Here is a 10,276-nt window from a genome sequence, read left to right as displayed (position 1 = left end):
TCGCTGGTGGTGTTTTCTGCTACGAAGGGATCTTCTGGGTCTGGGACATACATGTTCTTCATACGGTACAGCTGTCTTCTGGCCAGGTAGCTGAGCCTAATGTTCATTGGCTTCATGTTGAGCGTCTCATGGATCAGGTCAGTTCTTACCCTGTCCCTCAGAGTCAGGCCCTCAGCAAAGCGAAGTGCTTTGTTTTGTACTCGTTGAATCTTCAACATGTTGGATTTGTTGGTGAGGTTCAGGGGAACGTAGGGGTATTCCAAGCCAGGCCTTATGATCATTCTGTACAGGTGGAGCTTGATGTGGGATGGGGCTTGGTTGAAACGGAAGAGCCTCTCCAGTGAGCCCCGGGCCATCGCTGTCTTCTGGGATACGTACTGGGAGGAGTTGAGTAGCCTGTTGAAGTTGTAACCGAGCACTGTGTTGGAGTTTGAGATGGCTATGGGATCACCCCTGATTCTTATTCCCCCCTCATTTTCAATAGAGAAGGCCATACAGCCGACAGTGCTTAATTGGATCTTTTCTGGGTTAGTGGTGATCCTCCATTTCCTTTCCCAGTTAGCAGTCCTTGCTAGTTCTACGTTTGCCTTACGGGTTACAGTTGCATGCTTGGCCGCTTGGATGCTAGGGTTAGATGTTATTACGTGTGTTACGTCGTCCGCAAATTGTACGATAATGGTGTCCCTATACTCTGGTTGGGGTAGGTCATTTACAAAGATGTTGAAGAGAACCGGGCTCAAGCATGATCCTTGGGGGACTCCAGCTGTTGGGGTGAAGGCTGCGGCCTCTTTTGCCTTGAAGCTGGGGGTAACTTGCCTATTCTTAAGGAAATTTCTGATCAGCCTGAGGAGGGTCCAGTTTTGCGCTGGTAAGTCTGCTAATTTGTACACAAGACCATCGTGCCACAGGCTGTCGAAGGCCTTGTGTACGTCCCTCGTTGCAATCAAAGCTACCTGTTTTTGCTTTCGAATTGAGCTTACGGCGTCGTAGATGATGTTAATTGCGTGCTGGGTTGATCTATGTGCTCGAAAGCCAAACTGCTTTTCTGTGAAGAGGTTGTTGTACTCCATGTAGTAGTTAAGACGGTTTGACATGATTTTTTCAAAGCACTTGCCTATCGTGTCTAAGAGGGAGATTGGTCGGTAGTTGCCAGGTTGGTGGGGGTCTTTCTTGGGTTTGGGAATGAATATCATCTTGGCTGACTTGAATGCTACAGGAATGTGACCCGATGCCAGCATAGCGTTGAATAGGTTGAGTATGGATTGCATAAGATTGCCTGGTAGAAGTTTGATCTGCAGCGCTTTGATCCCTGATGGTCCAGGGGCCTTATCTCTGGTGCTTTTGATGACTCCTCTCATCTCTAGCATAGTTATGGGTCTTGTTAGAGGGTGGTCGTCTTCTAGGGTTGTCAGGTCAATCAGAGGGGTGCTGTTAAGGGAGGCGGCATTTTCTGTTGTCCATTGGTTGACACGTTCAAAGTGAGTGTTGTTGAAGGCTCTGCTGTTTGAAGCTGTGAGTGTCTTTTTCCAGACTGCGCCCATGAGGTCAGCCTGATCCTGTGGGTCTTCTATTTTTTCTTGCTGCTCCTCTTCATCTTCGTCAAGGAATGTGTGTACAAGGTGGGTGAGGCTGGGGTTAACTGATCCCAGGAGCTGTCTGATCTTGCGCCAGAAAGTAGCCGGCTCCCTTTTGTACTGGTTGGCCTGTCTCACCAGGGTTCCCCAAATGTGGCTCTTGTGGGTCAGCGTAAGGTCTATGGTTTCCCTTCTGAGTGTTTGTAGGGTCAACGCTGGTGGCTGGCCAGTTTGGTAGTGGCTTTGGCAGGCTCGCTGGTACTCATTCATTTTGCCTCTGATTTCTCGGGTCGGCTTATATTGGTGGTAAGTCCTTGTGGTGGATATTTCACAAGTGGCCTCGGTTGCAAGCTGGATCCGGTCGTGGATGGTGTTTACTGCTTGGTCGATTGTTTGGGTTGGGAGGTTCTCGAACTCAATGATAGGGTCGTCAGCAAGGAAGGTGTCATATTCACGGGCACGTATGGTTCCCAGTCTGGGCCTGGGTGGTGCCACATATCTGAAGGGGGCTGCTTGGAGGGATGTGACCACAGGGATGTGGTCCGACCCCACGTTCTTGCCTGGGGTTACTCTGCAGTGGAACAGGTCACAATCTCTGTTGGTCAGCACTATGTCAGGGGTGCCCCTCTGGTTGCCCGCAAAGAACGTCTTAAAGTGGGGGCCTTGGAAGGAGAGGTCCCGGTTTTGCATTAGATTGAAGAGCTGCCTGCCCTTGAGGTCTGGCCTGGCAGGTGCGTTGAATAAGGCCTGATGGTGGGCATTCAGGTCTCCTGCGATGATAGTGGGGAGATTCCTGTCGAGCAGCTTGTTCAGAGGGATGGAGGGGAGGTAGGCCAGTCTAGGTGGTAGATATGCGGTGCAGACGATGAGGGGGCCGTGTGAAGTGGTGAGTTCTATTGCAAGAAAGTTGTCGTCTTCTACGAGGATGGGGCGGTAGGAGAGTCCTCTTCTTATTAGTATTGCCACCCCACTGAACCTACCCCTGTTGACTTCCCTGGTGGAATATCCCCAGATGGAGATGTGCTGGTCCTGTCTGGCCGCTGTTTCATTGAGTAAGATTACATCTGGGTTAAGTCTGGCTACTTCCAGAGTGAGAAGGTATCTGTTGTTGAAGAAGTGTCTGATGTTCACCTGAAGGATTGTGATCCCCATTATTGACTATGAGACGGAAGTGTTTGTTTGGCTGTAGTGCCAATGTTGTTACATTCGGTTTGGTCGCTTCTGTTTGTGGAGGAGGGGGGTAAAGCTGTTGAGCCAGGTGTCTTGTTCCTGGTTCCGGTCGGGGATTGGTTGGGTTTGGGGTTTACCATACGTTGCTGTGCCATTGGGGGGTCCTCGGTGTCACTGCTGTTCATGATGTCGACATCCGTGGTGCTAGAGTCGCTCTCTGGTGAAGAGTTGTGGGGGTTGCTTGCCCTTGCTCCGTCCACAGGGGATGGGGTTCGGCTGTTCGGCCTAGGCCTCTTGGTACAGCGTTGTGTGGAATATATTGTGGGGCTGCGATGTTTGAAGCGAAATTTCCTAGGGCGGATGGGGTTCCGTATGGCAAGGGAGTTTGTGATAGCTTTGAGGACGATCTGATGTGGGAGTGTTTCAGGAAGGGTGGACATAGGTGTTTCCCAGAATGTCGGGGTGGAGGGGCCGGGGTTGTTCAGGGAGTTTGGAGTCTCCTGGGCGTTGGTAGAGGCCTGGGGGCGAGGAGTACTAGGGTTGGGGTTGTTGGGTTGTGCTTGGGCCTGGCCGGCGGTTGTTGTGATGTTAGGAGTCAAGTAGGCAAGCGAGTCCTCGGACATATGGACAGGGGGTAGGCCATTGTCTTTCCTAAGTGAGTTCCAGAAACCTAGGAGCTTCACTGGGTTGTCTGGAAACTGTATTTGAGCAAATGTTAGAAGTTCGGCCCCTAAGCTGGGCTTGGGATCGGGGTTTGGTGCAAGAGAGTTAGGTGTTGGGGCCTGTTGTGTTTGATTCAGGGTTTGCTCTGGTATAACCGTGGGGTTATGGGGGTGTTGGGTGCTTTGGTGTCCCCCTTGGGCCCCCGACTGGGCCTGTTGTTGGTTAGGGATGCCCCAGGCATTTACTGGTGGAGGAGGGGCAGGGATGGTAATAGCTGCCTGTTGGCGGGCTGCTGTCTCCGTTTCATGCAATTGCTTGATTGCCTCTTGCCTGCGAGGACAAAGATGCGAGATTGCAATGTGTGGACCATTGCATAGAGCACATTTGGGTGTTGGGTTTGTGCATTCCCGGTAGCTGTGTTCCCCTGTGCACCTGCTGCACTTGGGGGTTCCATTGTTACATGCATTGGAATAGTGGTCATACTGAAAGCATTTGAAGCATTGCTTGAGCTTGTAAAACCTCTGTGGGTTGATTTTGTCAGGTTCAGCCATGATGCCAAATGCAGAAAGGCCTTGTGTGCAGACTTGCGTTGCTTGCTCCGGTGAAGCCAGAGTAAGTTTCAGTACTTGGTTGTTGCGTTGGGTTGTGAATCTGTGGGCCTGAAGTATTTTGACATCCCTGTTTTTCCTCTCTATTTCTGCAATTATTTCATCATTTGAGTGATCCATGATGATGTCATGGATCCTATGTACAAAGATGGTGCGTTGGGCTTGGAATTCGGCAGGGGGGTAGACAGTGATATTCTTCTCCCTTAGTTTGTTCATGGTGTCTGACGAAAGGAGGTCTGGGAGGTTTGCATTGGGCACCAACAGGATGGCTCCATTCGTTATTTTGAACACATTTTTGTAGGTAATCTGGGTGACCTCGTAGACCACCTCAAGTAGTTGGGCTGGGGTACGGCCCCGGCCAGATTCGTCTGTGAATCTGACTTTGGTCGCCATAGCTTGGTGGGCCAGGCAGCCTAATCTAATCTATACTATGGTGGGTGCTGTGAAGTGTCCAGGTAGACTAAGTGGATGGTGGGTGTTAGTTAGGCCGAGGCCTCTAACTTCTAGTTGCTAGGCAACTAGAGCTACTAGACAAGGTGGTAATTGAACCTATCGATAGCCTAAGCCTGCTACAAGGCTGTTAGATGCCCGATCAAACCTCCGCAAGAATTTCAAGAACCCGGTTTTGGCTACCGCTCGGGAATGATCGTTTGGAATGGCGAAATACAAGAGGTAGAAACAGTTTAGAAAGACAGCCTTATTCACTCCTTAATTCTATGATTAGTAGTTTATGCATTGTGTATTGTGTGAGTGTGTGTGTGGTGTGTCTTGGTACAGGCAGGGAGAGAATGGGGAGGAGAGGGTGGGGAATGGGGGGGGGGAGGGGGTGTGGGATGAAGGATGAGGATGGGTAGTTATTTTATTAGGACATCATACTGCTGTAAGCGTCAGTAGAGCTAGGTTGAGACACAGTACAGGTGCCCCAGCGTGTCTTGACGCCGAGAGAGCTTGTAGTCGACTGGCAGTGAGTGTGGCTGGCTGCTACGCGGCCGGCCGGCTGTGATTGGCTAGCTGGCGCACCAATCCTGAGTGAGGTGGGCGGAGCCAACGCTCAGTTTCTCCTGTAGGTGGCGGGAGCTCCTGGGAGCACGTCTGCTCACGGCGGCTGCTGGCTGGCGAGTCCTTTTATCTTTTATGCCGGTCCGCAGATCGAGCTTCGTGTTATATACCCCGCTCAGGATCAAGGGAGTCCGCCACTGACCAATCAGCGCGCTCCGCCACGCGACCCGCTCTGAGCTGAGTCGCGAGCGGGATATAAAAGGAAAGCTCGACTCGCGCAAAAGTTCATTATTGTATCGCAACGCCAGCCAGCACGAGCATCATCATGCCACCCAAGGCATCTGGAAAGGCTGCCAAGAAGGCCGGAAAGGCCCAGAAGGCCATTGCCAAGGGCGATAAGAAAAAGAAGCGCAGGAGGAAGGAGAGCTACAGCATCTACATCTACAAAGTGCTGAAGCAGGTCCACCCCGACACTGGTATCTCTTCCAAAGCCATGTCGATCATGAACTCGTTCGTGAACGACATCTTCGAGCGCATCGCCGCCGAGGCTTCTCGCCTGGCCCACTACAACAAGCGTTCCACCATTACCAGTCGGGAGATCCAGACGGCTGTAAGGCTCCTGTTGCCCGGAGAACTGGCCAAGCACGCCGTCTCTGAGGGCACTAAGGCCGTCACCAAGTACACCTCCTCCAAGTAAACGGCTTACTTACTGCCCTGTGGTGGTGGCTTGGCCTCAAACCAACAAACTCGGCTCCATTGGAGCCACACTTTAATTTCTAAAGAGATTGTGAGTGTTAGACACCAATACTATTATAACAAAAACCTCTGTCACTGAAAGCAAATAGCTATAAAATGAGAATATTTATGAAACTGTCTGTGTGTGTTTCTCTCTCTCAGTCTCTGACTGTCTGTCTGTCTGTCTGTCTCTGTCTCTGTCTCTGTCTCTGCATGTCTCTCTCTCTCTCTCTCTCTCTCTCTCTCTCTCTCTCTCTCTCTCTCTCTCTCTCTCTCTCTCTCTCTCTCTCTCTCTCTCTCTCTCTCTCTCTCTCTCTCTCTCTCTCAACACACATATAAACACTCGGTATCTTTTTTCTAGAGATTAGAGATTCATTGTTATGTTCCACATTAGGATTACTATGCAGGCCACCCTCTTAAGGTTTGAAAATGTCAAGAAAACGGTTAATTTAAAATGTCATCTCCTAACTTAACAGATTAAGCCAGAGGACCAAAAACAGAATAAAACAGGACAGGACAGTATGTCACTTATACAAGCTGCTTTTATTTCTAGTACAGTATGACAATTTTTTTTTTTTTTTTTTTTTGGAGGGGGGGGGGGGGGGGGGAGGATCCTTGGCAGTGCATAAGAATGAAAAGCGACGGCGTTTTGTTTGTAAGAGGACAGGTTGTACTACAAATGACTTGATTTATTGATATCACGTGTACAGTGTATGTATGACACCTAAATTATTGTATTTATTTATTTATTATATGTATAGATGAAGGTTAATTCATATGACTGATGCTAGGAATGTCTGAAATCTCCTTAGAAGGATATTTTGGCCCTGAGAAGGGCCGAGTTTGGTGTATACTAGGGTGGTCGTTTTAGCTTATGCACGCTCTCCACGGATACGGCGAGCAAGCTGAATGTCCTTTGGCATGATGGTGACACGCTTGGCGTGGATGGCACAGAGGTTAGTGTCCTCGAAGAGACCGACCAGGTAAGCCTCGGATGCCTCCTGTAAAGCCATGACGGCAGACGACTGGAAGCGAAGATCGGTCTTGAAGTCCTGGGCAATCTCGCGCACCAGACGCTGGAAGGGAAGTTTCCTGATGAGCAACTCTGTGCTCTTCTGGTAACGACGGATCTCACGCAGGGCGACCGTTCCGGGCCTGTAACGGTGAGGCTTCTTCACGCCCCCTGTGGCAGGAGCAGACTTGCGTGCTGCCTTGGTGGCCAGCTGCTTACGAGGAGCCTTGCCTCCCATGGACTTGCGAGCAGTCTGCTTGGTGCGAGCCATGGTGAACAACTGTGGTTTGTGATGGCCGGATTTACGGATTAAAAAGTCCATAGAGCTGGCAAGCAGGGGATGGAAGAACGGGGCGAGGTTGCAGAAATCTTGAGCAAGGATCTGGAGATGAGGTGAAGAGGGGAGATGAAAGATCGGTGGCCCAACCACCGTGGATTTGAGCTTGATCAGATGAAAGTAGAATTGAGTGGGGTGTCATTTGCAATACACACAGAGGCCGGGAACGCAAGCAGCTGGCAGTGGAGGTTTGATGTCAGATGATGTTAAGTCAGTTCGTTAGGAGTCTTCTTTCTTGTTGATTTCACCAAACTTTGATCGTTGTTCTTTTTTTTGGGCTTGTCGGTCTTGGTGGTCACGGTTCGTGTTGATGCTTGAAGGTGATCTTTCCTTGGGGGTGATGGTGTACCGACAGATACGTCCTCATCCGATTCATCAGATGAGTGAGGAGCAGGGGTGTTGACACGCTGGGGTAGATTTCTTGAAGGTTGGGTTCTTGAGGGTTGATGTCTTGAAGGTAGAGTTCTCGGAGGGTGTGTAACAGCGGTAGGTACTGCAGCAGAAGGTGCTGCATAGTCGGTACCCTCTATGCCGGATTAACGGATTAAAAAGTCCATAGAGCTGGCAAGCAGGGGATGGAAGAACGGGGCGAGGTTGCAGAAATCTTGAGCAAGGATCTGGAGATGAGGTGAAGAGGGGAGATGAAAGATCGGTGGCCCAACCACCGCGGATTAGAACTTGAGTAGATGGAAGTAGAATTGAGTTGGGCGTCATTTGCAGTCCACGCAGAGGCCAGGAACGCAAGCAGCTGGCAGTTGATGGTAATTGAAGGTTGATTACTTCATTGGTTTACTTCTTTCTTGATGGTGGGAGCAAGGTCTGATCTTTGGTCTTTGTTTTCGGCTTGTCTTTCTTGGCGGTCCGACTTCGTGTTGACATTGCTGTGGGATCAATAGCGTCATAAAGAAAATCGGCAGATGAATAGTTGTATTTCTGTGAAGGTGGAGATGTCGTTCCCACAGAGACATCCTCATCTGATGAGTCAGATGAGTACATACCAGGAGATGTGGGTCTTGGAAGTAGTGTTCCTGATGGTTTGGTAGCAGCGGTAGGACTTACTGCAGATGTAGAAGGTTCAGTGGATGTATGTACTGTGGGTGGAGATGTAACAGGAGATGGTGGATGAGATGTCGTCGGCTTCTGGGTTGCTACCATGCCAGGAGCAGATGTTGCAGCTGCAGTAGGTTCAGTATCGTTCACAGCAATGTCCGAGGCTGGACCAGGAGCTGGAGCATCATCCGACAATGGGTTTGAAGGGTCGGGGACTAGCACAGTGGTCCCTGAAGGTTTGGTATGAAGAGGTGTTGGTTGACTCTGCTGGGTTGAAGGTTCATTGCCCGTTCGTTCTTGAATTTCTTTCTTTATCATAGCGGCGTGTTTCGGATATTTCACGTAGTATTGAGGGTCAATAATGGCAGGGTGGAGTATGGTAACATCAGTGCAGTAACGAACTGTGTCAGCCTCAACGTACCAAAACTCTCTGCGGGTTCCGTCATCGTTCAGTCCGTTTTCGTAGTCGATGTTCCACTCCCGAGCTGTGACACGTTTCTGAGAAATATTAAATTTCAGGTCTCTAGGGCAATTGTAAGACGCATAAACAGGAGCAGGAGGGTCGTTGTCTTGTGTGGAGAGACTAACAGCCTCTACTGGGTCTGGTGTTGGGTCAGCAGCAACTGGAGTGGTGGATGGAACAGTGGCAGACAGTAGGTCAACAAGTGCGGCAGCGTTTACAGTGATTTCCGGCTCAGTTACTGAAGTGGAAGCTGAGGCAGAGGTGGGGAAGACTTCGTCAGGTACGATGATGGTCTGGAGTCCGTTAGCCTTGTAGACGATATTTAGAATCCTCACAAATTCTCGGTAGTTGGAACCAGTAATGTCGCTCACTAGTTTCGTGAGAGCATGTGCAGTGCTAAGGTCGGTGACAGTAACCGGCAACTGCCGTGGCGAAGTCTGAGTCGACGAATGGGAGGAGCCTGGTGGTGGAGGTGGAGGCTGGGTCTGTGATTGGGCAGCTGGTTGGCTGCGGGACTGCATGCCGGGTCCCCATTGGTTGGTACGTTGGTGGGCGGCTACTCCTTCCCCCGGGAGCTCCGGGAAAAATGGCGGCTTGCATGTTGAATGGTGACTGAGCACGAGCAGTTGCGGAAACCCGTCCAGCTGTCAAGAGCTTCTTAATTTCTTCCTGTCGCACAGGACACAAATGAGAAATAGCAATATGGTCACCACCGCACACTACACAACACGTGATATCGGCGCGACACTGTTTATAATGGTGGTCCTTGGCACAGACACTACACTTGTTTACACTTTGGGGGCACTTCCTGGTCACGTGTGAGTACTGGTAGCACTTGTAGCACTGGCTTACCTCGTAAAAACGTTCCTTGTGCACTGAAGCTGGTGGAGTATTGATGCCTAAGCACCTAAATCCTGTGGTGGTGGCCTGGTCCGCTGCGGCAGCTGTAGTGAAGGTCACTTTCAAGGTGGAGCGAGTGTCGTTGTTGTTGGCGATGATTTTTGCTGAGACAGCTGTCATGTTTTCGTTTTCCCTGTTGATACTGTTCAGGATAACGTCCACCTCGTGCTCGGTGATCCATGAGCTTACTCTCCTGGCAAAGATGGTTCGTTCAGCTTGAAAGCGTCGTGGTTGGATGAGGGTAATATCCGCATCGTAGAGTGCAGATGTAGCAGCAGGTGTGAACAGGTGTTCCAGGTCGTCTCCGGTCGAGTAAGAGAGGACGATACCTTCGTCGTCCTGCTGGATGTCGTCTGGTACTGTGTTGGTGGTGGCTTTGAGAACGTTGAGAATTTCTTCTCGTCCGAAAGCGTGGTTCTCTAGGAACCGTGCCTTAACTTTGTAGGCCATGGTACTGTGTGGCTAGTACCGGCGAGGGCCGAGCCGAGGCAATACAGCTGACCCACCCTCCTGGGCAGGTCGAAGGATGTACACCCCCTCACTATCTGGTTGGCTAGGCAGCTCGCAGGTGAGGAGCAACAAGAGACACGTCCGGCCGTGACGGCTGCAGGTTGCAAACTTCTGATGCTGATGATCCCTGATGTGATCCTCTATGCCGGCGCCGAAAAATTTTTGCTTATATACGCCGTCTCGAGGCGCTTGCTCGAGCGCCATTGGCTGCTCGACTCGCCTACGTCACCCCGTTGCCCCTCCCCTCCTTCCTCT

At 50.7% G+C, this 10,276-nt stretch overlaps 1 protein-coding gene across 1 annotated transcript; it reads right to left on the bottom strand.

Moving 5' to 3' along the window:
* Window positions 1-7,887: 7,887 nt before the first annotated feature.
* LOC123749916 (mucin-2-like) lies at window positions 7,888-9,961 on the bottom strand. The gene is made up of 2 exons (XM_069320738.1): window positions 9,464-9,961; window positions 7,888-9,204 (listed from the first exon to the last, which is right to left on the bottom strand). The coding sequence occupies exons 1-2, from the start codon at window positions 9,959-9,961 to the stop codon at window positions 7,888-7,890; spliced, it is 1,815 nt and encodes a 604-aa protein (XP_069176839.1).
* Window positions 9,962-10,276: the final 315 nt, after the last annotated feature.

The sequence above is a fragment of the Procambarus clarkii genome, unplaced genomic scaffold (genome assembly GCF_040958095.1).
Source record: "Procambarus clarkii isolate CNS0578487 unplaced genomic scaffold, FALCON_Pclarkii_2.0 HiC_scaffold_345, whole genome shotgun sequence".
NCBI classification, from domain to species: domain Eukaryota; kingdom Metazoa; phylum Arthropoda; class Malacostraca; order Decapoda; family Cambaridae; genus Procambarus; species Procambarus clarkii.
The sequence above is the reverse complement of the archived record's forward strand: the minus strand, read 5'-3'. Positions and strand labels throughout refer to the sequence as shown.